Source organism: Pongo pygmaeus, chromosome 19 (assembly GCF_028885625.2).
Source record: "Pongo pygmaeus isolate AG05252 chromosome 19, NHGRI_mPonPyg2-v2.0_pri, whole genome shotgun sequence".
In the NCBI taxonomy this organism is placed as follows: Eukaryota; Metazoa; Chordata; class Mammalia; order Primates; family Hominidae; genus Pongo; species Pongo pygmaeus.
Genome location: NC_072392.2, coordinates 4,679,160 through 4,705,805, shown reverse-complemented (window position 1 = coordinate 4,705,805; position 26,646 = coordinate 4,679,160). Strand labels below are relative to the sequence as shown.

General features: G+C 55.9%; 1 protein-coding gene across 33 annotated transcripts in view; it reads right to left on the bottom strand.

Annotated features, from left to right (window-relative positions):
* MINK1 (misshapen like kinase 1) overlaps window positions 1-26,646 on the bottom strand; it is a 67,388-nt gene that overhangs the window by 1,160 nt on the left and 39,582 nt on the right. For 2 of the 33 annotated variants that reach the window (XM_063655769.1, XM_054459365.2), the window contains 32 exons: window positions 19,606-19,671; window positions 16,097-16,153; window positions 15,880-16,005; window positions 12,663-12,773; window positions 12,131-12,221; window positions 11,417-11,547; window positions 11,065-11,119; window positions 10,832-10,910; window positions 10,404-10,579; window positions 9,844-9,913; window positions 9,234-9,444; window positions 7,248-7,364; window positions 6,699-6,785; window positions 6,269-6,490; window positions 5,799-5,972; window positions 5,196-5,456; window positions 4,684-4,769; window positions 4,410-4,520; window positions 4,155-4,267; window positions 3,853-3,941; window positions 3,624-3,647; window positions 3,337-3,500; window positions 2,843-2,948; window positions 2,625-2,762; window positions 2,303-2,411; window positions 1,718-1,885; window positions 1,467-1,610; window positions 1,120-1,254; window positions 824-924; window positions 544-693; window positions 298-457; window positions 72-211 (listed from right to left, as the gene is read on the bottom strand). In XM_063655769.1, the coding sequence (XP_063511839.1) occupies window positions 72-211; window positions 298-457; window positions 544-693; window positions 824-924; window positions 1,120-1,254; window positions 1,467-1,610; window positions 1,718-1,885; window positions 2,303-2,411; window positions 2,625-2,762; window positions 2,843-2,948; window positions 3,337-3,500; window positions 3,624-3,647; window positions 3,853-3,941; window positions 4,155-4,267; window positions 4,410-4,520; window positions 4,684-4,769; window positions 5,196-5,456; window positions 5,799-5,972; window positions 6,269-6,490; window positions 6,699-6,785; window positions 7,248-7,364; window positions 9,234-9,444; window positions 9,844-9,913; window positions 10,404-10,579; window positions 10,832-10,910; window positions 11,065-11,119; window positions 11,417-11,547; window positions 12,131-12,221; window positions 12,663-12,773; window positions 15,880-16,005; window positions 16,097-16,111 (3,864 nt within the window). In that variant the 5' untranslated portion in view covers window positions 16,112-16,153; window positions 19,606-19,671. The remainder of the gene's footprint in view (window positions 1-71; window positions 212-297; window positions 458-543; window positions 694-823; window positions 925-1,119; window positions 1,255-1,466; window positions 1,611-1,717; window positions 1,886-2,302; window positions 2,412-2,624; window positions 2,763-2,842; window positions 2,949-3,336; window positions 3,501-3,623; window positions 3,648-3,852; window positions 3,942-4,154; window positions 4,268-4,409; window positions 4,521-4,683; window positions 4,770-5,195; window positions 5,457-5,798; window positions 5,973-6,268; window positions 6,491-6,698; window positions 6,786-7,247; window positions 7,365-9,233; window positions 9,445-9,843; window positions 9,914-10,403; window positions 10,580-10,831; window positions 10,911-11,064; window positions 11,120-11,416; window positions 11,548-12,130; window positions 12,222-12,662; window positions 12,774-15,879; window positions 16,006-16,096; window positions 16,154-19,605; window positions 19,672-26,646) is intronic. The other 31 variants (XM_063655760.1, XM_063655758.1, XM_063655757.1 and 28 more) reach the window with 31 other exon arrangements.

The following is a 26,646-nucleotide window of genomic DNA, read 5'->3' as shown; positions in this document are numbered from 1 at the left end:
GAACTCTGCCCAGGGGCCTAGGGTCCTGTCAGCCAGGACGGCAGGGCTTTCAGAGGGAAGGAGCCTCCCACCTTGTCATTCCGCTCACACAGGAACTTGAGCCTCTGAGCTCGTTTGTGCATGAAGACCCCGTCGAGGTGGCCCGTCTCCACAGAGCGGATCTCAATGGCCTTCTCACCCCAGCCCATTATCTGGTTGGAGCAGATGTAGGCTGTGGGGAACAGGTGAGGGGCTAAGCAGGCTGCACCCTGGGGCCACCTCAGGGGCATGTGGCTGGGAGGGCGGCAGCTCACTCACCCACAGAAGTAGGCATCTCTCCCCACTGCAGCACCACATCCTTAATGATCCGCCCGTACGTGTTGACGTAGACACCCTCGTCCTCATAACACAGCAGCATCTCCATGCCGTCGGTGTTGGGGAGGAAGATGATGGCATGGGGCGTGATCTGGCTCTGGATCTGGGGAGAAGGAGGTGGGCTAGAGTCTCCGTGTCTGGTGCCCAGACTGGGCCATCCCACTCCCCCAGAAGCCCCACCAAGCTCACGTGCACAGGGATGTAGATGTCATAGCTGTTCCCCGAGTCGACATCCACAGCATGGAAGCCAGCACTGGAGCCATAGATGACCTTGAGCCGCTGCCCCTCCTCTACTGTCAGGTCGACCAGCAGAGGGCGGTGGGGGAGGTCGGCAAAGGACTGCAGAGAACCGGAGGCGAGGAGGGCTCAGGGGCACGGGGAGGGGCTGGGACTCCAGGTGGCGTCAGGGGCCGAGGCTGGGAGGGGCGCTGGGACTCCAGGTGGCGTCAGGGGCCGAGGCTGGGGTTACCTTGAAGGCCATGAATTTGTGATAGGGCTTGGGGGCCCAGGCATACACCTCCACGGAGCTCTTGAGGGCGATGACCAGGAACTTAATCCGCTCGTATTTCACTGGGGGCGGGAGAGAAGAGGGATACTGAGACTTCCCTTCTTGCGCCACGGGCGCCTCCCCGTGCTCTGTCACTATACTGCCCCACCCAGGCCCCAAGTCCCTGGCTCCTAAGCTTTCTCAGCCATTAGACCCACATCCATTTCTCTCTCTTCATGAACAAGTATGCGCTGGTCACTCTGTTGTGACATCCTCACCGACACGGTAGTGCCCGCAGCCCTCCATGTCCCCCACAGTGGTCCAGCCCTGCTTCTTCTCCACTTCTGGGTCATTGTGCAGAATCTTGTTCCGGAGCCAGGACAGGTAATACACCCGCAGCTTGTTCCTTTTCCCTGAGGGATGGCCAGACATACACACCCCCCATTCTCATCTGAGGCCCGAATGCCACCACCCTGGCCTCCTCTGTCAGCATACCACAACGGGTGAGAAAGTGTGGCCCCACCTTCCAGTGCCTGGACCAAGGCTGCCCTCCTCCCAGGCAGAAGTCGGTGACAGCGACAAGGAGCTGAGCCCCTCCTCCCTCCCCCACTCACCACACCTGTACCTGAGATGGTGATGAGCAGGTTGAGCCCCTCCAGCACATCCATCTGCTGGAAGCGTCGCCGCCCAATGAGTCCATACACCTTCCCCTGCCCACTTCGGTCCAGCAACATCAGCCCGTTCTCCGTGCCCACCAGCAGGTTGACCCCTGCAACAGGAGCCCTTGGGCAGGTCAGAGGCTCAGCTGGGCCCTCACCTAACCAGGAGCACGGGAGCCACGCCACAGCCTCCTCAGCTGTCCCTGCCCTGGCTTACCCCAAAGGGCTGCACAGAGGATCTCGGAGTTGAATCGCTTCTTGTACTTCCGGATCTCAGGGGTCTCACTGTGGGCCCGGGTGTTGGTGGGATTCACGTTGACCACAGAGCCCTTCCTCACGTCGTACTGCAGCTGGTCGAGCCGAGTGCCCTCTCCACCCACTAGGGCTGCCAGAAGGAGGAGGAAGTGGGAGGAGGGGCTGCACCTTCTCACCCCATCTCTTTTTACCTCCATCCCCTATAGCAGGTCTTGGCACCTCATAATACGCAGAAAGGAGGAGAGGAGGTGCATGGGAGAGGGGGATAGAGTGCTGGACTTGGAGTCAAAAGGCCTGACTCAAGTCCCATTTCTGTCACTTGTTAGCTTTGAGTCTATGCCCAGGTCCCCTGGCAACTCTGAGCATTTCCTGTCCTGTGGAGGGGTTGCAGAGACCCTTCCTTGCCTCTGGGTCCAGGCAGGTGCTAGGGCCCAAGGGAGAGGTCCTGTGGCTATGCTTTGCGAGGCTGCATCTCAAGACCACTGTGCTCCCCTCCAGTCTGCCCCTGGACCCCGGCCTCACAGCAGGTCTGTCCTCCTGTCCTCACCTGTGATGGGGATGCTGTCCCCACTGCCTCCAGGCTGGTAGATCCCTAGATCCACAAACATCGTGAACGAGCTCTTGCCAGGGGCCTTTACCAGCCCACGAGACTGGTACTGTGGTAGGGGGACAGCAGTCAGGCAAACAAGTGCAAGTCCAGCTGCGGCCCTGCCCCTGCTGCTGTTCCCCAGGCTCCAGCTCCCCAACTGGCACCCCCGCTGTCCAGCTCCCAGCGCTCCGCCCCATCCTCCGCCGTGACCCAGCACCCGGACCTCCTGCCCATCGCTAGGGCTCTTCTCTCCCAGCAGACCTGCCTCCGGCCCACTTACGTCACCGCTCCCATCCTTCGAGGGTGGGCTTTGGCCTTTGCTGTTCTCGGTGGGTGAATGGCTGGGCTGGACCACGTCAGGCAGGTTTGTATACCCATTGCTGTCAGCATGCAGCAGGTTCCGCTCCTCTTCAGGGGTCTACAGGACAGAGAGTAGGGTTGGCATGGGGCTGAGGAGGGCACACACAGGTACAGGGGAGGGAGCAGAGGCTCACTCACGCGCTGGACCACCATGGTGCCGCCCCCGTATGGGGGCTGGGTCCCGGTGATCTCCTCGACGTCGTGGACCACCATGGTGCTGACGCTGTCTGTATCCCCATCGCTGCTGTGAGAGAGGAAGGTGGGGCCCCTCCAGGTCCTGCCCGTGGCCACAGAAGTGCCAAAGGCAGCAGATGGCAGCCAGAGCCCAGGCTTTTGTCTCTATTCAAAACACAACCTGCTCCACCCTCACGATGTAGCCCCTGTTCCACCGTGAGATGCTTCCCCGCATGGCATGCAGGGCAGGCTGGCACAGGGGCAGACAGGCACTTGAAGAGGCCACCCCACAACACACAGGGCAGGGACAGAGACAGGAACCTGCACCCTTACCCCACTCTCTAGAGAAGGCAGCCGCTCTCCCTCAGACTTGCCCCAAAGCCCCACCTCTCCCCCACTGCCACTTCCCCTCCCTCCCTGTGCCTTGGAGTGGGAGGGCCCCACTCCCAATGCCGTACCGGCCCCCAGGGGTGTCTCTGCTCCCCTCTGCTGGCCCGCCTTCGCCTTCCTCCTCGTCCTCCTCACTGCTTTCCACCTCCTCGCTGGACGATGAGTAGTCCATGGCCTTCTTGGGAGGCCGAGGGGCCTCGTCCAGGGTCCGCTCCTTCAGCAACACGAAGTCCTGCAGGGAGGAGCCCCGTGAGGGGCAGCGAGAAGGTGGGCCTGGGTGGAGGTAAACAAAGGGTGCCGGGACACCCCAGCAGGCGACAGGAGGGGCTCCCACAAGCAGGCCCATCTCACTAACCTCACCAATTGCTCGCTTATAGCTCTGGGAGGGGCCGCAGGGGAAGAAAGGGCCAGGACAGAGGTTAGGAGAGAGGTTAGAAAAGGTTAGTACCATGAGAAGCACCAGTCCCTCCATCCCCACAGCCCTTCTCAGTAGATCAGCGGAGACCCCACCCCTGACACCCAGCACCCTGGGGCTAAGCCCCAAACCAGGATGAGGCAGGCCACGCTGCCACCAGGCGACTCACTGCGGGCCGGCCTGGCCGTGAGCGGTGGTCATCGGGCTTGGCTTTATTCCCAGGGGAGAGCACTGGGGAGCTGTCCAGTTTGGAGGAGGCTGGGCGGCAGGGTGGAAGAAGGTGGTCACTGATGCCTGGACAAGGGATGGCCTCAAGCCCACACCCTGAGCCCTGGAAGTCAGCCCCAAGTTCCATACCCACGCAGGTCCTCCCTGTCCCTGTGGGTGTCCCAGTCCAAAGCCACCAAAGGCAGGGTCCATCCTGATAAGCCTCCAGGCCCAGAGCAGGCTGCCCAGCCCTGGCTCACATACCTCCCACGCAGTTCCGCTCCAGTGAGCCAGCCTGGGGGAGGTGCCCGTGAGAGGCCGGAAGGACGCTGTCCGAGCGTTCCCAGCCAGGGTCGCTCCTCCTGAGGTCGGGGTTACTGTTGGGGGGACAGAGTCAGGGTCAGGGAGGCAGAGTGCTCCCCTCTCTGGGGTGTGAGCTGCACTGCAGAGGGAACCATCACCGAGGAAGCAGGTGGCACAAGTGAGAGGGGGGAGTGAGTCGGGGGACAACTCTATTACCTAGAGGCGTTGGGCGGGCCAGGGGGCTGAGCAGGGGGCCCTGGAGGCTTTGGGGTGCCCCGCTCTGCCCGCCTTTGCAGATAGATTTGCCAGGCGGAGTTGCTGCGAGGTCTGTGAAGGGAGCACAGGGGTGCCGAGGGGGCATGGGGGGGGCGCTGAGGTGATGGGGCTGGGGCTTGCCCACCCCTAGGCGGGTAGGCTGGTAAAGTCCCTGTGCCCTACTCCCTAGGCTGCCCTCAGACCTCACCCAGGCGTTGCCCTACCCAGGCATTACCTGGCACGGACTGCCTGGGCTGGCCGGGACCCTCCGGCCCCACTGGTGTTAAGGGCAGTGGCGATAGATGAGGTCCTCTGAGGCACCTGTGGAGAGAAGTCCACGTGCTGCGAGCTGGCGCTGCGACGGGCACTTCTCAGACGTTTAAGCCTCACCTCTGAGAGGTGAGCTCCCCCACTTTGATGGATGAGAAAACTGAGGTTCAGGGAAGTTAGTGAATCCGTCCAGGGTTATGAAGCTGGATGATGGTGGAGCTGCGGTTCTAACTCGCAAAGTCTGCCCCTTAGCGCCCCCGAAACACCCTGGGCGTTTCTCCGTTCCCACGCTCCCCACGGGGATCGATGCCACCCCTCCACGTTGCCTCCTCAGCTGGACGGCTGACCCCGGCAGGGCAGCGCCCTAGCTCTCTCTCACTTCCCGCCCTGCACTCTTCCTCCATGTGGCCCGCCCCTTCACTGCCCTTCTCAGGACTAGCTCTCTGCTTTTCCCTGGGCCCGCAGGGCTGTCCTTACCTTCGGTGGGGCCTCGTTATCTGGGCGGACCCAGGCTGGGGGGTTCGGGCTGGGGCCAGGTCCTTCAGAGGTGGGGTCTGAATTCTGGCGGATGACAGCTCCTCGGGCACTGGGCGTGGCAGTGGGTGCGGGGATGGCAGGGTCGGGGTCAGGGGAGGCTGGGAAGGCAGCCAGGTTTCGGGTGGGCTGGTCCTGCAGGGACTGGGATCGGGGTACAGGTGCTGCATATGGCTTCAGTGGGACCCGGTGTGCCACCAGGCTCTGCAGGGAGAGACCAGGGAGGGTGGGCTGCCTGCTCCATGGCACATCCCCACCTGCGAATCGGGGTCTGGGGTGGGAAGGGACTTTAGTTGCCCCTTCCTCCATTGAAGGACAAGGGGTTCCTTGAGCCTGAGGACAGCTAAGTCAAGACAGACACAGGCAGCAAGTAGCAGGTGAGTGAGTCTGTCCACAAAGCCTGTGCTCTGTAATCCTGGCTCAGGGCTGAGCAGGTGTGTGTGTGTGTGTGTGTGTGTGTCGTTTGTGTGTGTGTGCGTTTGTGTACCTGTGCTCTGAGCAAAGCTTCCTGTGTCTTCATTAAGACAGGAGTGGGGAGAGACTCACCTTGTGCGGTCCCTCCTGGGGCTCCACCGGCCTCTGCATAGGAGGAGTCTGGGAAAGGGGTCCTGGGGGCCCGGGGGAGGCCTGGGGGATGGGGGGCTCAGGCCCCGTGCTGCCTGGCTTGCTCTTGGCCGAGGGAGAGTTCTGCTGCTTGTTCATCCTTGTTCTCTCTTCTACCTGTGATGTGAAGGGATGTCAAGCAGGCCAGCTCTTGCCTCCCTGTTCTCAAAACTGAGGGTCCCACCTGCCCTAACCACTCCCACCCTATGCTCTGTGCTGTGTGCTCCTTTCCCCTGCTCTGTGCTGTGTGCTCCTTTCCCCTGCTCGGTGCTGTGTGCTCCTTTCCCCTGCTCGGTGCTGTGTGCTCCTTTCCCCTGCTCTGTGCCTGCTACTGTAAACAACTACTTGTTGTGGCTCTCCAGGGCTCAGGCAGTGGGACTGCAGTCTCAGGAGGCAAAGGAGGCAGTGAGTACCTCTCGGGCCCAGGCTGGTTTGTCAGCGGGGTTCATGCCCCGACCATAATGGTACAGGGGCTTCCTGTCCCCAGGTAGGAGCTGCTGCTGCTGCTGCTGTTTCTGAAGCTGCTGCTGCTGTTGCTGCTGCTGCAGGGACTTGAGGTAGGCATGCTCCTGCTGCAGCTGCCTCTGGAGACGCTCTGACTGCCGCTGCTCCTCCAGCTGCTTCCGCTTGTACTCCTGGGCCCAAGGGTAGGGAGACAGGGCTCAGCAGGGTGTGGCCCTGGGAGTTAGAGCAGGCATGCGCTCTCTTTCCTCCAACTGCCTAGAGAGGAGATGTATTCCCTTGATGTCCTGGGTGAATCCCTTCCCTTGAAGTGTTCCCATCCCGTTCCAGCAAAGAAGCTCTGAAAAGCATCTTCCCAGAGGACGCTGAGGGACCCGTTACCAGCAGCAGGGCCTGTTCCTGGAGCAGCTGTTGCTGAAGGATCTCGAGCTGTCGCTGCTCCTCCTCTAGCCTGTGACGAATATATTCCTGGGGGACGGGGTGTGGGGTGGGGGGCAGAGGGCAGGGAAGGAGGAAGAGGCAGAGGAGGGCAGCAGCAGCGAGTTGGAGAAGGAGGAAGGGATCCGCAGGAGGAGGATGAGGGGGTGCAGGGGAAGAGTAAGAGAGAGGTAGGGGAGGGGATGGCATGAGCCCCAGGGGGGCCATGCGGCACAGATGGGGAAGAAGAGGGCACAGGGAATGAGGGGGGATGAGGAAGGGACCGGGGAGTCAGGGATGGGGTAAAGAGATGGGAATGAGGCAGGGAAGGAGAAGGGAGGGGGCCAGGGTTGGGGTTGAAGGGTGGGAGAAAACAGAGAGAAAGAGTGAAGCTAGAAAAGATAGGAGGAATCTGGGGGTGGGGGAGAGAAGGGGGAAGGGCACGGGGAGCAGGGGCGGCAGGCAGCAGGAGCGGGAGGGCGGGAGGGCAGGGATGTGGGTGCGGCGCTCTACCTGCTCGCGCTCCGCCTGCCGCCGCTCCTCCTCCCGCCGCAGAGCCTGCATGTCCTCCAGCCGCCGCTGCTGCTCCTTCTCCTGCAGCTTCCGCTGCTCCCGCTCCCGCCGCTGTTGCTGTGGGGAGAGCCAGATGGTCTTAGGAACCATACCGGACATCGCGTCAGCACGTCCCGCCACGGACAGGGAGGGGAGCCCTCCTTGCCCACCACGGAGGGTGGTGAGAGAGACCGGCTTCCGCTTGTTTCTGCAACTATACCCATCCCCAGCCAAGGGCCCGCGGGGCTGGGCTCGGGTCAACAGCCGGTAGCTGTGATGACAGAGGCTGTGAGACTGACTGCTGCCTGTGGGGTGGGCTTAGCTAGACAACACCTTCCACTCCCCACACCCCACCAAACAACAAACAAAACTCGAACTCAAAACAAGCCTCCCCGGCACTCCTAGCCTAAAATCCACCTTTGCCTGAAGTCCATATAGAGCGGGTCGTAGTGATAGCCTTTGGCCACAAGAGGGCATGAGGTGCCCGTGCACGGAAAGCACAGAAACGAGGGACCTGGCCCACTCCTTGACAAGCGCGATGCCCAGGTGGTACTTTACTTTCACGGTATTTCTGTGGTGACTTCCACAAAGTCTACCACCACCCCCACCACCACCACCACCAACAACAAAAGCAGAAGCCCTGAGGGGCCCTTACACTTGAGGGAACTTGTGCCTACTTCTGCAATGAAGTTGCCGGCACGCCTTCTCCAGGTAACACCCTGTTAGATAGGACTTTGTGGCCGGGCGTGGTGGCTCACGCCTGTAATCCCAGCACTTTGGGAGGCCGAGGCGGGTGGATCACCTGAGGTCGGGAGTTCGAGACCAGCCTGACCAACATGCAGAAACCCTGTCTCTACTGAAAAAATACAAAATTAGCCGGGCGTGGTGGCACATTCCTGTAATCCCAGCTCCTCAGGAGGCTGAGGCAGGAGAATCACTTGAACCCGGGAGACGGAGGTTTTGCGGTGAGCCTACAGTGCGCCACCGCACTCACCAGCCTGGGCAACAAGAGCAAAAATCCATCTCAAAAAAAAAAAAAAAAAAAAAGATAGGACTTTGTTACTATGCTATCTGAACACTATATTTATTTTTTTATTTTTTTGAGACGGAGTCTTGCTCTGTTCCCCCAGGGCAGTGGCACGATCTCAGCTCACTACAACCTCCAACTCCCGGGTTCAAGTGATTCTCCTGCCTCAGCCTCCTGAGTAGCTGGAACTACAGGCATGTGCACCACCATGCCTGGCTAATTTTTTGTATTTTTAGTAGAGATGGGGTTTCACCATATTAGGCTGGTCTTGAACTCCTGACCTCATGATCCACCCCCCTCCTCGGCCTTCCAAAGTGCTGGGATTACAGGAGTGAGCCACCGCGCCCGGCCTATATTTTCAAAACTGCACAAGGCTCTTCTGTAGCAGGTTTGCTTGATTATTTTTTGTTCAACAATGAGAGGGCCTGCTTTGGGGGTAGCAGGTGGACAGTGAGGGTGCTGCGGGATATTGCTTATTATTATTATTATTATTAGAGATGGAGTCTCGCTCTGTCACCTAGGCTGGAGTGCAGTGGCGTGATCTCTGCTCACTGCAACCTCCGCCTCCTGGGTTCAAGCAATTCTCCTGCCTCAGCCTCCGGAGTAGCTGGGATTACAGGCATGCGCCACCATGCCCGGGTAATTTTTGTATTATTAGTAGAGATGGGGTTTCACCATGTTGGCCAGGCCGGTCTCAAACTCCTGACCTCAGGTGATCTACCCACCTCAGCCTCCCAAAGTGATGAGATTACATTTTTTGTTAAGTCCAGCTCATCATGAAATTTGAAATCATGTAATTGTTTCAACAGAAATGCCATTCATTGAAGGCATTTTAAAACCTGTACTCCGTGGCCCTAACAGACCCAGGGGCAGGTCAGCAGGAGGTGGCACCAGGCCTGGGCCCTTTGGAGACAGCCCACCTCCTCCACGCGGCGCCGCTCCTCCTTCTGCTCCTCTATGCGCCGCTGCCGCTGGTGCAGCAGGTGTTTGATGTGTGCCTCGGGGTCTCGCTGCTGCTGCTGCTGCAGCTGCTGCTGCTGTTTTAAAGCCTCTGAGTTGCTCTTATTTTCCTGCTGGAGCCGGAGAAACTCTCGGCGTAGAGTCGACTCTCCAGGCACGTTCATGATGGAGCTGGGCAGGGGTGGCACAAAGAAGCATTGGGGTCAGAACCCTGTTAGTTCCCACTCTCAACCCCATGGGCCCGCCTGAGTGGGTGCTTTAACTGGCTCAAAGCCTCTGCCTCTGGCCACTCCCAGGTGGCCAGGAGACTTACCGTCCCCTTCTGCCCGGTCCTCAGTCCTGTCCTCCTTTCCTATTACTGCTGCGCCCCACATTCACCCCCGAATTGCTCTCTCCCCAGCTCTTGCTCAGTCATTTGTTCCACTTCTAAGCACTCAGGAATTTGGTTTCTAGGAGTCTACCTCTCTGTGCCCACCACCCCCAGGCCGAGAGTCCCCAAAGCCAAGCACCACTGTAGACCCCCCACTCAGCGATGACCCCCCCAACCCCCACTCCGCCTGCCAGGCCTACCTGGGCTCTCCTTCCTCTCCATGGCTGTCATCTTCCTCCTCGCTGCCGCTGTACTCATATTCTGTCTCCTCTGCAGGGGGAGACCACTGCAGTTAACTCACCCAGTGCCCTAGACCCCACCGTGGACTAGGGAAACCTCGGGTGGGGATAACCAGAAGGTCTGTCTGGGTGGGCAAGCATGAGGGGCCCCACCCACTTCCTGGGGGCAATGGGAGGACAGTGGGTCTCAGGTGTGGGCCTGGACAGGGACCGGGACTGGGTCCCAGGGCAGGTGAGGTGTGGCAGCGCCTGTGCTTGTGCTCACACAGGCTTGTGCTTAGCATGGAGTTTTTGTAAGGATGTGAAAGGCTGGTCCTCCTTTGGAAGGCTGACTCAGATTGGGAGGCAAAGGAGGGAGAACCCTTCGGGGGTTGCAAGTTTGAAAACGATTTCCTTGGACAGGGAGAGCTGGGGCCAAGGAGGGGAGCAGGAAGGGGAGCCAGGAGCTGGAGCAGGGCTGGCAGAGAGGAGCCAGGCTGGAGTGTCCCCTAGTACCTGCCCCCTCCAGCCTGCCCACTGACCTTTCTCACCCCGCTTCTTCCGGGATCGGTCAATGTGGTCCTTAAGCTGGATGCGGACCTGCCGCTCCGTGGGCTGGTCCCGGATGAAGGGAAACTTCAGTAGCTGCTCCGTGGGTGGGCGGCTCAGGTAAGTCTTGATGAGACATGTGTCAATGAAGTCAATGAACTTCTTAGACCTGGAAACAGTGGTGGCTCACACTGGGAGGGTCCCCTCAGAAGGGATGGGTGCAGGAGGAAGAGGGTGGATCACTCATCCACAAGCCACCTTGACGTCCCTCCTGTCTTCATATCCCAACACCAGTCACCGCCCTCTGTCCCCCAAAATCTCTTCTTTGGTGAGATCCAAGCCTGAGCACAGAGGGCATGAAGGTGGGGATGGCCTTGTCCAGGGACCTTCCTTCCCAGAGCCCACACTCTCAGAGACCTACCACTTCTTGGACTTGAGCCTGGGCGGAGGGTTCCGAGGAATGAGGAAGAGGGCTCGCATGGGGTGCATGTCACACAGAGCTAGACACAGGAGAGATGCCCTCAGTCCCTTTCACTGTACTGGGAGCTATAGGACCCTTCCACGGCAGGGTCCCAGGACCCACCTCCTCCCTACAGCCATTCTCTGGGCCCTTCCTTTCCCTCCCCTCCTACTCCCGGCAGACTCAGAACTTACGGGGGGCTCCCTCTGCCATCTCGATGGCTGTGATTCCTAGAGACCAAATGTCACTCTATAGACGGGGGAGAAGGAACAAGTGAATATTCCTGACAACTCTGCCCTGCAAACTCTCTTCACCCACCATCCTGGCCTCTCAGGAGCCTTCCTGGGCCACACCCCTTCCTGCAGCAGTGCCCTCCAACCCATCCCATCTTCCCACCCACACTTGCCTTGCCGTAAGATATTCCCCAGCCCCTCACTGCTCACATCATCCGAACTTCCTCTGTTCCCCAGCCTGCTCAGGCCCCACGGTCCCCATATTGCTTCCTGCCCTTGGCAGCCCCCATGCTCCCAACTTTCCACTCCATACCCTGTAATCGTAGGTGGCATCGGGGTTCTCATCACAGGCGATGACCTCTGGAGCCATCCAGTAGGGAGTCCCAATGAAAGTGTTCCGTCTGCCCACGGTGCGGTCCAGCTGAGCACTCACCCCAAAATCCACTGTGAAGACACAGACGGAGGGGTCAGCATGAGGAGTCACCTCTGCTCCCTTGCCTCACATCCCTGCGAGCACACACAGGACTCGCCTGAGCCAGCTGTGGTCCTGGCCCAACCCAGACACCCCAGCACCCTCCTCTACCCCACCACCATCCTGAAGAACCCGATTCCATCTTCCCGCATCTTAGAGAAAACCCAGGTGAAAGGATCACGGACATCAGCCCAGGCAGGAGGGTCGTCAGATCCCATCTCCCCAGAGCAACCTGCAGAGCACCTGGCCCGTAACACGTGACAGGTGAAGAGCTTCGTGAGGGATTTTCAGCAGGAGGCAGGGCGTTCCAGAAAGGGGAGGGGGAGAGGGGAAAGGGGAGGGGGAGAGGGGAAAGGGGAGGGGGAGACGGGAAAGGGGAGGGGGAGAGGGGAAAGGGGAGGGGGAGAGGGGAAAGGGGAGGGGGAGACGGGAAAGGGGAGGGGAGAGGGGAAAGGGGAGGGAGTTGGGCCTGAGCCGCCAGAGGGAAAAAGGGGCCCCTCATTCTCTGTTGTGGAGGTGAAAGGGCCCCGTCAGCCTCAGAAGGAGCCGGCGCACCTAGCTTGACCTCAGCATTCTCTGTCAGCAGCACATTCTGCCCCTTGATGTCTCGATGGATCACCTTGTGGGCATGGAGATGCGCCAGACCCTGGGACAGGAGAGCAGGGAAAATTAGCCATGCTGTTGGATGGGGTGGGAAAGAGTAAGTGGGGAGTGAGTTGAGGGGACAAGGAACAATCAGTCTGGACAGGGCTGGGCTGAAGAAGCAGACCCTCTCCACCAGGAGCCCAAGCAAGGTGAGCTGTCCTGGAGAGCTTCCTCAGAGTGGTGGCTCCAGGTGAATTCCCAGCAGTTGCAGGGTTACAGGTGGAGAAGTGGCAGAGCTTGGAAATAGGAGCTTGTCTCCTCCAACAGCCTGAGACTTCCCAAGGTGGGGACCCTGCTTCCACATCCCACCCGCATCAGGCCTGCTGCTCCCTAAAGAGGGCAGTTACGTCTCCTCCCAGCGCAGGGAGGATCTTTGCTCATGGAGAAGCTCCAGCCAGGGTAGCAGAGGAGGAGAAGACAAGGGGAGGGGCCTTGAGCTCACCCTGAGGATCTCCCTGCAGATATAGGCGATACAGTCCTCCTTCAGGGCGTTGCCTTTCGTGTTCTTTACCAGGTCAGTCACTGAACCAGCACCACAGAACTCCATCACCAGCTAGGATCCCAGGAAGGTACCGAAAGGAAAAGTATCAGTCAGACACTCCCACCCCTGCCCCAATCCCCTGCTAGACTCCTGGAGGAGGATGAGACCTTGGGGCTAGAACTGGTATGAGCTAGACAGCAAGGGCCACAGAAGCCTCACAAAGGCCACAGGACTTCCTGAAGTCAAGAGAGAGAGGGAAAAAGCCTGGGTGCGGTGGCTCATGCCTGTAATCCCAGCACTTTGGGAGGCTGAGGCAGGCGGATCACCTGAGGTCAGGAGTTCGAGACCAGCCTGGCCAACATGGTGAGCAAGACTCCGTCTCAAAAAAAAAAAAAGAGAAAAAGAGGAGAAGGAATACAGATGGAAAAGAACTGGCAGGGTGGGGCTGGGTTTAGGGTAGGAGTCCAAGGAATCCCTGAAACTGTAGACAAAATGATGCAGGTATATGCATTTTCCTTGAGGAAGGGTCTAGTACTTTCATCAGATTCTCACTGGGATTCCAAACCCTAAAGCAGTTAAGAACTACTGCTTTACGGCTGGGCGCGGTGGCTCACGCCTGTAATCCCAACACTTTGGGAGGCCGAGGCAGGTGGATCACGAGGTCAGGAGTTCAAGACCATCCTGGATAACACGATGAAACCCCGTCTCTACTGAAAAAAAAAAAAATACAAAAAAGTAGCCGGGCATGGTGGTGGGCTCCTGTAGTCCCAGCTACTTGGGAGGCTGAGGCAGGAGAATGGCGTGAACCTGGGAGGTGGAGCTTGCAGTAAGCCGAGATTGCGCCACTGAACTCCAGCCTGGGTGACAGAGTGAGACTCTCTCTCAAAAAAAAAAAGACAAAACAAAACACTACTGCTTTGGGCCGGGCCAGTGGCTCATGCCTGTAATCCTAGCACTTTGGGAGGCCGAGGTGGGCGGATCACGAGGTCAGGAGTTCGAGACCATCCTGGCTAACATGGTGAAACCCCATCTCTACTAAAAATACAAAAAATTAGCTGGGCATGGTGGTGGGCGCCTGTAATCCCAGCTACTCAGGACGCTGAGGCAGGAGAATCTCTTGAACCCGGGAGGCAGAGGCTGCAGCGAGCCGAGATCGCGCCACTGCACTCCAGCCTGAGCGACAAAGCAAGACTCTGTCTCAGACAAAAAAAACAAAAAACAAAAAACTTCTGCTTTGGATCAAGGCTGGCCCAAGGCCTGCTTCTATATGGTCAGTAAGTCAAGAATGGTTTTTACTTTTTTTTTTTTTTTTGATACAGGGTCTTACTCTGTCACCCAGAGTGGAGTGCAGTGGCGCGATCTCAGCTCACTGCAACCTCCGCCTCCCAGGTTCAAGCGATTCTCCTGCCTCAGCCTCCCAAGTAGCTGGGATTACAGGTGCGTGCCACCACGCCCGGCTAATTTTTATATTTTCAGTAGAGACGGGGTGTCACCGTGTTGGCCAGGCTGGTCCTGAACTCCTGACCTCAGGTGATCCACCCACCTCAGCCTCCCAAAGTGCCAGGATTACAGGCTTGAGCCATTGCATCTGGCCTGTTTTTTACATTCTTAAATGGTTGTGGGAAAAAAACAAAAAAAGGAATCCTATTTTATGACATGTGAAAGTGAAAAAACATTGAAATGTGAGTGACCGCAGTGAAGGTGCTGGGGTATAGCCACGCTCATTCGTTTATGTACTGACTATTGCTGCTTTCGTGTTACAACAACAGAACTGAGCAGCTGAGACAGCAAGTATGACCTGCAAAGCCTGAAATATTTACTATCTGGCCCTTCACAGAAAAAGTTTGCCAGTCCCTGACTTAGAAGCAGAAAAGGGGCTAAGAATTAGTGATTCTCTAGGTCTGCTGGAGACATAAAGAGTGCGTAGGGTCTACCTCGACAGCTGCAACAGGGAACCTGGGAAGACCCGGAGAGAAACTCCTCCAGCACAGAGAGTAACAAGGCCAGGAGATGAGGAGGGCTCTGGGTCTGCACCTCCCAGGGAGAGCAGCTGAGACCCAGAGGCAGAGAAGATGGCTCCAACCAGTCTTCCCGGGAATCAGCATGCTTGTCCAAGTTTTCACTAAAAGCCACATCCAATGCAGGAAAAGGTTGAGTGGACACATATATTTGCATATGCAATAAAAGTAATTTGCATGTGCCTACTCCTTGGAGAGTAGAGAACAGTGAGAGGAGGGGAGGACCTGTGCCCAACAGGTCCAGAAGGGGGCGCCCGGCCACTAATGCCTCTAGCCCGCCACAATCTCCACCACACACACCTGGCAGGTAGACCTCCCTGTCACCTTTCTCCCTTTCTTTGTGTGCCTGAGTGTGTGTGTTCCCAAAAAGCCAAAGGGCCTTGGAGGCCAGGACCATGGCTCATGCTCATCTATACAGAGTATACAGAAGTACTTAGTAAGTGCTTGTTGTCTGAATGGCTGCTGGGAGGGGAGACCTGGCGTCAGCGCCAAAACTCCCGACAGCCATTGCCGCACTCCCTGCTGCTCCATCCTCAGGGACTGGGCTCAGTATCACAAAGGGTGAGGCTGGGGGAACATGTCAGCACCAGTGCCCAGGCTAGGGAGGGGAATGACTCTTAGGAATGTTCTGGGCCAGGCAGGAGGAATTTGGGGGAGGCCCCAAGCTCTGCAACAGGCTCTGGTTCCAATGATGACCCAGAAGGGCTGGGTGCACTGTAACATCTGGGGTGCTTGGAGGGGTCTGGGCCCTGTTATCTCCCACAAATATTTTGGTTCTGTTGCTTTCCCAGGAGCTGTGCTCAAAGGCAGGAAAACTGATGGACGGCCTCCCCACGGTCTCTCTCACCTTTGCCAGGATTATATTTATTTATTAAGAGCCGATCGCACAGTGTGAGATACTGGTTAGGGGAAGGGTTGGGGCAAACGCCAGGACCCCTCCCCACAAAACACTCAAAGGACGAGATGCTGCAATTCATGGGGGCTGGAGTGCGGGGCCATCCATGAGGCAGGAGGCCCCTCTGGGTCCAGGGACAGGGGAGGCTGGGTAGACCGGAGGGAGGGTAGCTGGCAAGGAAAGATGCTGGGCACTGACACTGAGTCCTAGTGAACAGCCCAGAGACAGGGACTGGGGGGAAGGCAGGCAGGGGGGCGTTTCTCACCCAGAGCTGGTCATCGTTTCCCGGGGGGCTCTTCTTGATGAAGGCTCCATAGTAGGTGGCGATGTTGCGGTGGTGAGAGTACTTTTTCAGCATGTTGATCTCCTGTTTGATCTCTTCCTCCTCATCCTAGGCAAATGGGAGGAGCTGAGCCCTGAGACTCCCCCCACACTCCCTTCTCGCTGGTCCGACCCTCCCACTGCCCAGCTTCACTCCCTACCTCCGTGACATCCATGACCTTGATGGCAGCCAGCTGCCCCGTCTTGACATGCCGACCCTGAAGGACAGTGGGATCTGAGTCTATGCTCAGAGAGCAGAACGTAGAGAGGGCTTGACTCTAGGAGACACAGCTTTTTTTTTTGAGACAGAGTCTCGCTCTGTCGCCCAGACTAGAGTGCAGTGGCGCGATCTCAGCTCACTGCCAGCTCTACCTCCCGGGTTCATGCCATTCTCCTGCCTCAGCCTCCAGGATAGCTGGGACTACAGGTGCCCGCCACCACGCCCGGATGATTTTTTGTATTTTTAGTAGAGATGGGGTTTCACCGTGTTAGCCAGGATGGTGTCGACCTCCTGACCTCGTGATCCGCCCGCCTCGGCCTCCCAAAGTGCTGGGATTACAGGCGTGAGCCACCGCGCCCAGCCCGACTGTTTTCTATCTTACAGAGTGCCCCTCAGCCGGGCGCCGTGGTTCACGCCTGTAATCCCAACACTTTGGGAGACTGAGGCGGGTGGATCACTTGAGACCAGGAGTTCGAGACCAGCCTGGCCAACATGCAGAAACCCCATCTCTACTAAAAATACATAAAATTAGCCGGGTGTCGTGGCAGGCGCCTATAATCCCAGCTACTCAGGAGGCTGAGGCACGAGAGTTGCTTGAACCTGGGAGGCAAGCCGAGACCGTGCCACTGCACTGCTGCCTGGGGGACAAAGTGAGACTCTGTCTCAAAAAAAAAAAAAAAGAAAGAAAAAGAAAAAAAAAAAAGAAAGTATCCCTCATTGTGGCTACACACGTCAGTGAATGTGCTGTTCGTGGGAGTGGACAGAGGGAGGCGCTCCCGAGCCATCATGGCCAACAGAGAAACCACCTACAGTGGACTTCCAAGTTACAGGCTCGATAAAGGCGAAGGGGCTCCTCCCATAGAAACGACAGATGAGGGAGAAACATTTATGTTCTGTTCCAGCCTCTCTGGCTTGGACTTTCTACAGTCTGAAAGTTAGAGCAGGGCGTGAAAGATACTTCTCCAACCTAATGGAGGATGGAGGGAATAGGAGGCGGCGGCCAGGGAGGGAGGGGCTTTGCCTCACCCTCTTCTCCTAAGCAAGACAAAATGCTGCTTTCCTGACTCACCAACTCTGGACAGCAGGCCTCTCCCAGAATCAACTTCACCCACAAAGCTTTTTATTCTTGTCGATAGGGAAAGAACAGAGACAGAGCTGAGATTTTAGGGAACTCAGAGAAACACAGAAGGGCCAGCCGACATGTGCTAATGCTCCTGTCACCAGTCCTAGTGGGAAGAAACTTCCTCTTCTTGAGTGTGTCCCAGCCATTGCCCTCCTCCCCCAACATCCTTCTGAAATTCCTAGTGGGAGCATCTAACGCTTGGAGAGGAAAGCCCAAAGGCTTCCTGGGGAGGAGCAGGATGGGGGAAGGTGGCCCCTCATGGGGATGGACTGGCTTTGCCAGCCCATGGGTAATTTTTATCCTCAGCCAGTCAAGACCCCAAGCCCAGAGACGCAGGAGCACACGGCACTACTATTCCCATGGCAACAACAAGGCAAGAGATTGCGGGTGGGGTGCCTGTTTCCCCAAAGTTTGCAAGAGAAGGATTGTAAGAGAAAGGCAGGTGGTCTCAGTGACACAGGAAACACGGGGCTAGAGATGCAGAGGAGACTTGCGACAGTATCACACACTCTGTTTGGAGATGAAAAAGCCATGGGCCCCAGGGGGCTCCAGTCAGAGGCAGCATTCACCTTGAGCATCCTCATTCCCCGCTGGAGCAGCTCCCCTATCCAAATGTGAGCAGTGGTCAGGCCACCTCATTCCCCGCTGGAGCAGCTCCCCCTATCCAAGTGTGAGCAGTGGTCAGGCCACCTCATTCCCCGCTGGAGCAGCTCCCCCTATCCAAGTGTGAGCAGTGGTCAGGCCACCTCATTCCCCGCTGGAGCAGCTCCCCCTATCCAAGTGTGAGCAGTGGTCAGGCCACCTCATTCCCCGCTGGAGCAGCTCCCCCTGTCCAAGTGTGAGCAGTGGTCAGGCCACCTCATTCCCCGCTGGAGCAGCTCCCCCTGTCCAAGTGTGAGCAGTGGTCAGGCCACCTCATTCCCCGCTGGAGCAGCTCCCCCTGTCCAAGTGTGAGCAGTGGTCAGGCCACCTCATTCCCCGCTGGAGCAGCTCCCCCTGTCCAAGTGTGAGCAGTGGTCAGGCCACCTCATTCCCCGCTGGAGCAGCTCCCGCCATCCAAATGTGAGCAGTGGTCAGGCCACCTCATTCCCCGCTGGAGCAGCTCCCCCTATCCAAGTGTGAGCAGTGGTCAGGCCACCTCATTCCCCGCTGGAGCAGCTCCCCCTATCCAAGTGTGAGCAGTGGTCAGGCCACCTCATTCCCCGCTGGAGCAGCTCCCCCTATCCAAGTGTGAGCAGTGGTCAGGCCACCTCATTCCCCGCTGGAGCAGCTCCCCCTATCCAAGTGTGAGCAGTGGTCAGGCCACCTCATTCCCCGCTGGAGCAGCTCCCCCTGTCCAAGTGTGAGCAGTGGTCAGGCCACCTCATTCCCCGCTGGAGCAGCTCCCCCTGTCCAAGTGTGAGCAGTGGTCAGGCCACCTCATTCCCCGCTGGAGCAGCTCCCCTATCCAAGTGTGAGCAGTGGTCAGGCCACCTCATTCCCCGCTGGAGCAGCTCCCGCCATCCAAATGTGAGCAGTGGTCAGGCCACCTCACTCCCCCCGCTGGAGCAGCTCCCGCCATCCAAATGTGAGCAGTGGTCAGGCCACCTCACTCCCTGCTGCAGCAGCTCCCGCCATCCAAATGTGAGCAGTGGTCAGGCCACCTCACTCCCCGCTGCAGCAGCTCCCCCTATCCAAGTGTGAGCAGTGGTCAGGCCACCTCACTCCCTGCTGCAGCAGCTCCCGCCATCCAAGTGTGAGCAGTGGTCAGGCCACATGAGAGGGCTGGGCTGGCCAACCTAAAAGCTACCATCGGTGGCTGAGAACATGCCACTTCTGTCAGGGACAGAAGCAGCTCAAAAGCAGAAAGCCTGAGCTCTGGCTCCAGCTGTGGCTCCAGCAGGCCAGCTGTGGGAGCAGAGGCCACTTCCCCTCTGCAGAAGGTCACCCATTAGGTTCCACTACCTCAAAGTCCTGGGTCTCTCTGTGGTCCGGGGAGAGGCCAAACCCACACCTCTGGCCTTAGCTCTCTCTGAATCCCAGAAGAGTTCTGACACACAAGGCCGTATGCCCTTCCGCCTGCTCTCACTGCTGCAGGCCACCCTGCCTGGCTGCTGGCCTGTTCCCACCATGTCCGGGACTGGCTCTACACTCAGGTAGAGAGAGGCATCAACAGTACCTCCTTCTGGGTGCTCTTTCCTCTCCCCGACTCTACCTTTCCAGGGCCCCAGCCTCTGGCATCTCCCATAGCCCCCCTCAGACCTGCAGACCAGGAACCTACTTCCTTCCACTGCTCCCAAGAGTGCCCTGCAGATGTGGAGGTCATACTTCCACACCATTCATCTCACCTTGTATACCTGTCCATAGGTTCCATTGCCGACCACCTCCACAAGCTCAAAGATCCCAGCAGGGTCCTAGGGGCAGGAGACAGGAGGGAGACAGAAGAATACTGTGTCAGGACTTTAGAAAAGGATTACAGAGCTAGGTGGGGGTAAAGTGGTATCCAGTCAAGATATGGGAGTGAAGACCAGCATATCAGGAGGACAGGTGGCAGGAACCCTGGTGGCTGGCTGCCCTTTTCCTGGATTGGTTCAGAGTGAATGTTCTATGGGAAAAGTTGGAAGAAGTGAGTGGCCGGGTGCGGTGGCTCATGCCTGTAATCCCAGCACTTTGGGAGGCCGAGGCGGGTGGATCACGAGGTCAGGAGATCAAGACCATCCTGGCTAACACGGTGAAACCCCATCTCTACTAAAAATACAAAAAATTAGCTGGGCATGGTGGCGGGCACCTGTAGTCCCAGCTACTCGGGAGGCTGAGGCAGGAGAATGGCGTGAACCCGGTAGGTGGAGGTTGCAGTGAGCCAAGATTGCGCCACTGCACTCCAGCCTGGGTGACAGAGCAAGACTCTGTCTCAAAAAAAAAAAAAAAAAAAAGAAAAAAAACAGAAGTGAGAGAACGTGGAAGTCAGAGCCCAGACGGCTTTTCAAAGACATGTTCCTGATTTCAAATCCACCAAGAAACTGCGTCTGTACCCTCATCTGCAAAATAAGGGTGCCCGAGTACCTTCCTCTGGGGTTGGTACTCACATTTTAAGTGAAGAAATGCCCATCAAATGCTTCAGATGGTTCCTGGCACCAGAGCGTGTGCCCAATAAAAGTTAATGACCATTATTATTATCTTACTTCTTAAAAGCAGGGATGAGGAAAGCTAGCAGGGAGCAGGAATTTCAGGGCCACCATCCTTTTGTCCTTCCCTCTTCCCAGTCCCCCTGAGACTGAGGGCTTCCAGGCCAGGGTTTGAGGCAACTGGGGGCAAAGGGACCTGGAGGGAGGGAGTCAGCAGGTGATGATGAGAAAGGGCCTCTGAGAAGGGAGAACTTTCTGTTCCTACTTTTCTGAGCCAAGCAGTGCCAGGAGGAGAGGGCCCGAAGGGCTCGAACAAAGCCTCTAAAGAGGCTCGTCCTCCTCCTGGGCCAAGAGCAGGCAGGCCTGGCCTCAGCAATACAGCTGCGGTCGGGAGGCCACCCACACCCTCCTGGCAGAATCTTTTTTTCTGTTTTTTTTTGAGAGAAAGAAGTTGGGAGGTGGAGCTGCAAGCTGAAGAGAGATACAGCCCAGTACTGTGTGCACTCCTGCACCTCCTGCAGAATGATGGCTCTTTTTTTTTTTTTTTTCTTTTGAGACTGGGTCTCACTCTGTCACCCAGGCTGGATGCAGTGGTATAATCATAGCTCACTGCAGCCTCAGTCTCCCGGGCTCAAGCAATCCTCCCACCTCAGCCTCCTGAATAGCTGGGACCACAGGCCTGCACCGCCACTCCTGGCTAATTTTTTTTATTTTTAGTAGAGACGGGGTGTCACTATGTTGCCCAGGCTGTTCTCAAACTTCTGAGTTCAAGCAGTCCTCCTGCCTTGGCCTCCCAAAGTACTGGGATTACAGGTGTAAGCCACCATGCCTGCCTCAGAGCCGGCAGTTCTGACAGTTCTGGTGTTTCATAGGGCAGGCCCCTCCCCACCGCTATGAGGACCGAGCGGAGGCAGAAAGTGAGGATGGCACTTGGGAATAAACTCTCCAGGCAACACGTGGCCTCTGTGCTGATAATCCTAAAAGCATATAATCTAAAACTCCTTTCTCCCTGATTCTGAAAGCTAATATAGGGTTTCTGGGAGAAAAAAAAAATCCCATAACCAAAAAACCCCACATCCATGCCAATAAAAGCACTTCATCCACTGAAGTAATAAGCCCAAGGAAGACGACTTGTGCGTGTTGAAGACCAGAGGGACACCAGCCCAAGGCTTTTAAAAAATGTCCTCACTGTGCACTTTTTCCATTTTCTCAAAGAGGAGCTGGAGAGCGGAGATGTGCCCCTGGCACCCTGTGCGTGCCCCATCAGAGCATGTACCATGAGGCATTGTGACTCCACATTTACTTGTCTTATTCACTGGAGAAAGGGACTGAGCTCTCCTTGCTCACCAGATAATGTCTAGCACCTCGCTGAGGCCTGGCGTGCAGCAGCCTGAGAAAACAGCCCAGCCTGCTCGGGAGGAAGTATTGACAGAGCTGAAAGGGGTTCCTTCTCTGTGCTCTGAAGGGGACTGGGCTGACCAGACCAAGAACTTTGTGGGTCTACATTCAATTATTTGGCTTCAGCTAAAGTTACGGGAAAAAAAAAAATCTTGGCCGGGCACGGTGGCTCACACCTGTAATCCCAGCACTTTGGGAGGCTGAGGCGGGCAGATCAAGAGATCAGGGGATCGAGACCATCCTGGCTAACACGGTGAAACCCCGTCTCTACTAAAAATACAAAAAACTGGCCGGGTGTGGTGGCTCACACCTGTAATCCCAGCACTTTGGGAGGCCGAGGCAGGTGGATCATGAGGTCAGGAGATCAAGACCATCCTGGCTAACACGGTGAAACCCTGTCTCTACTAAAAATACAAAAAATTAGCCCGGCGTAGTGGCGGGCGCCTGTAGTCCCAGCTACTCGGGAGGCTGAGGCAGGAGAATGGCGTGAACCCGGGAGGCGGAGCTTGCAGTGAGCCGAGATCGCGCCACTGCACTCCAGCCTGGGCGACAGAGCCAGACTCCGTCTCAAAAAAAAAAAAAAAAATTAGCTGGGCGGGCACCTATATTCACAGCTACTCAGGAGGCTGAGGCAGGAGAATCGCTTGAACCCAGGAGGTGGAGGTTGCAGTGAGCCGAGATCACACCACTGCACTCCAACCTAAGTGACAGAGCAAGACTCTGTCTTCGGGAAAAAAAAAAAAAAACTTAACAAATTTATTCATTTTTTTTGAAATGGAATTTTTCTCTTGTTGCCCAGGCTGGAGTGCAATGGCATGATCTTGGCTCACCGCAACCTCCACCTCCTGGGTTCAAATGATTCTCCTGCCTCAGCCTCCCGAGTAGCTGGGACTACAGGTGTGTGCCACCACGCCCAGCTAATTTTGTATTTTTAGTAGAGACGTGGTTTCACCCTGTTGGTCAGACTGGTCTCAAACTCTTGACCTCAGGTGATCCACCCACCTCAGCCTCCCAAGGTGTTGGGATTACAGGTGTGAACCACTGCGCCCGGCCTAATTTTTGTTTTTTGAGAGTCAGATCTTGCTCTGTTGCCCAGACGGGAGTGCAGTGGCATGATCACAGCTCACTGTAGCCCTGAACTCCTGGGCTCAAGCAATCCTCCCACCCCAGCCTCCCAACACATTAATATTATAGGCATGACCCAGCATGCACAGCTAAAACAACATTTAATAGATGTAAATCACAGCAGGATCCACAGGAAAGAGAGGTGTTGTCACTGCAGTGCAAGGGACTAACGGGAGGTCTTTCTGACCCTGAGAGCTGGAAGGAACCTGAAAAAAGTCATCTCATCCGTCTTCAGTTCTAGATTAGAGGCTCAAAGACCATAGAGTTCCCTACAGAGCTGCCCAACAGAAGAACTCATCCATTCCGGAGCCTCTGAACTGACTGCTGCGAAGTCCTTTCTTAAATCAAACTGTAGCTCTTTCTGAGATGGAGGGAGACAGGAAAAAGGACCTAGGGTCATAATTTTCTGAACACTCCTAATCTAAGAGGGAAAATACCGTGGGCCTGTTAAAGCCATAATGATCTGTCACCATCAAGTCAAATCACTTCAAGTACACTTTAATTTTGTAACCTTGACTCCCAATCTGTCTCCTTCACCTGTGTTTGGGTGGCACTGAGGGTTGAAGGAATATTTGAGGTCAGACACCCTGGGTTCAGGTATCGACATTTAATGGGTTTCAAGTTGGTTTCCTGAAAACTCCTACTGGAAAGGGTGATTCAGAGAAGCAAGCTGAGGTCCCGCACGCGGCACTCTGGTTGTAGTCTCTCACCCCCTCCCCACCCAGATGCTCCATGTTTCAATAGCAGCACTGCTTTCCCACCACAGTCCAGCCTCTGCCTAATCCTCTTCCTCCTCCTCCTCCCTTTCCTGTATCGCAGCCACCCTGTCCTTTCTCCCTTCAACATGTGCTTGGCTTGTCCACCACCTCAGACCAATCCCTCATGTCCTCCCTCCTGAACTCTAGCCTCCCCCATGTCTTCCTTCTGCTGCCACTGATTTAACTCTTCCAAAATGGCGCTTTCCTGATTTTACTCTTCTGCCCAGAACTGGCAGCGGGGTTCCCCAATGCTTAGAGAGTCCCAACACCTCAGCCTGATATTTAAGGATGCCTCATTATTATCCAACCACTAAGTATCTTTTGAGTGAGCGCCTCCATTTGCCCTGCACTGGGCTAAGCCCTAAGCAGGGAAAAGCTATAAGGCAATCGTATCCCATTTCATTCATCCATTACATATTTCCTGAGCACAAACTATGTAATAACTCCCGAATTAGACACAAAAGGGAGCTCACCAATATATGAGAAATATAAAACCTTACAATTTTATAGATTGGCCAAGTACTCAAATATGAAAATGTGGCAGTCTACGATTATATATCATAACAGCAGCCGAAAGCACGAAAGCCGCTGAAATGCTGCTTGGTGTGGCGGAAAGAGCATGGGAGAGGGGTTTTCAACTCTGGCACTAGTCATATGTCTAACTGTTTGAGGCCTCATTCCCCTCCCACAAGCTAAGAGGGGGTTGGATTGTGTAAAAAGTCCCCTTTAGGGTTGGGCGTGATGGCTCATGCCTGTAATCCCAGCACTTTGGGAAGCTGAGGAGGCTGGATCACTTGAGGTCAGGAGTTCGAGACCAGCCTGGCCAACGTTGTGAAGCCCCGTCTCTACTAAAAAATACAAAAATCAGCTGGGTATGGCGGTAGGCACCTGTAAACCCAGCTACTCGGGAGGCTAAGGCAGGAGAATTGCTTGAACTCAGGAGGCGGAGGTTGCAGTGAGCCGAGATCGCGCCACTGCACTCCAGCCTGGGTGAAAGAGTGAGACTCCTTCTCAAAAAAAAAGAAAAGAAAAAAGAGTGGCGAAGACCATGCTGTGTTGTGGGAGAGCAGTCTGGGTTTGAATGTTGAGCTGGGGATGTTAAAGGATACACATGTACATTCTATTGCCATGCTGTGCTGTGGGAGAGTGGTCTGGGTTTCAATGTTGAATCGGGGATGTTAAGGATACACAGGTACATTGTATTGTGCAGTTAGAAACAAGGATCTGTAAATACAATTTACAGACATTCGTGAGTGTCAGAGTTGGAGATACAAACAAATTATCCAGGGAGAGTGTGGATGGCCACGGGCAACACGTGAGAGCAGCAGAACAGACGCCAGAAGAAGAGATGGTCATGGAGGCTGCAGGGGGATAAGGGGAGTGATGGCCTCGAATGCGGCAGAGCAGCCAGAGGGCACTGAAAAAAATCCCACTGACCTCAGCAGCTCGGAAGCCACTGGGAACTGCCGCTGTGTGAGCAGAGGGCAGACAGCGGGGGCTGGAGGAGACAGGGCTGTGCTGAGGAAATGAGGGCAGCACCCTTTCTGGAGAAGTCTAACCTTGAGAGGAAGGGGGAAAATCAGATGACAGCTAGAGCTGGCAGCAAAGTCAGACAATAGGGTTTTCAAAATAGGGAAGATCGTTCATCATTATGGAGGGGAAGAAGCCAAAAAGGGTGGATGTCTGAGGAGTTGATTTTTCTTTTGTTTCTGAGACAGAGTCTCTGTCACCCAGACTGGAGTGCAGTGGCACGATCTCAGCTCACTGCAACCTCCGCCTCCTGGGGTCAAGCGATTCTCCTGCTTCAGCCTCCTGAGTAGCTGGGATTACAGGCGCACACCACCAAACCTGGCTAATTTTTTTGTATTTTTAGTAGAGACGGGGTTTTACCATGTTGGTCAAACTGGTCTCAAACTCCTGACCTCGTGATCCACCCACCTCGGCCTCCCAAAGTGCTGGGATTACAGGCGTGAGCCACTGTGCTCAGCCAATTTTTGTACTTTTTATGGAGACGGGGTTTCACTGTGTCGCCCAGGCTGGTCTTGAATCCTGAGCTAAAGAGATCCACCTGCCTTGGCCTCCCAAACTGCTGGGATTACAGGGGTGAGGCACCATGCCTGACTCTGTCCATCCTTTTTTTTTTTTTTTTTTTAAAGACTTGATCTCATTCTGTTGCTCAGGCTAGAGTGCAGTGGTGCAATCTCAGCTCACTGCAACCTCCACCTCCTGGGTTCAAGTGATTCTCTTGCCTCAGTCTCCTGAATAGCTGGGATTACAGCTGACCGCCACCACACTTGGCTAATTTTTTGTATTTTAGTAGAGACAGGATTTCACCATGTTGTCCAGGCCAGTCTCAAACTCCTGACCTCAAGTGATCCGCCCACCTCGGCCTCCCAAAGTGCGGGATTACAGGAGTGAGCCACTGTACCCAGCCTGTCCATCCTTTTGATTGGAGCCATCCTAGTAGGTGTGAAGTGGTATCTCACTGTGGTTTTGATTTGTATTTCCCTCAGGAGGCTGAGGCAGGAGGATCCTATAAGTCCAGGAGTTCGAGGCTGCAGTGAGCTATGATCATGCCACTGTACTTCAGCCTGGGCAACAGAGTGAGATCACCTCCCTACCCCATCTAGAAAAGGATGGACAGTCAAAAGTGTTGCTGAGGGCATGGATAAACTGAAATTGTCATACACTGCTGCTGGGAATGTAAAATGGTCCAGCCACTTTGGAAAACAGTTTGGCAGTTCCTCAAATGTTAAACAATGAGTTATCATATCACCCAGCCATTCCACTTCTAGGTAGATACTCAAGAAAATTGAGAACATATTTCCACACAAAAATATGTAGATGGATGCCCACAGGAGGATTATTAATAACCAAAAAGTAGAAACCACCCAAATATCCATCAACTGATAAACAGATAAATGTGGTATATCTATATAATAGAATGATATTGGCAATAAAAAGAAATGACGACCAGGTATGG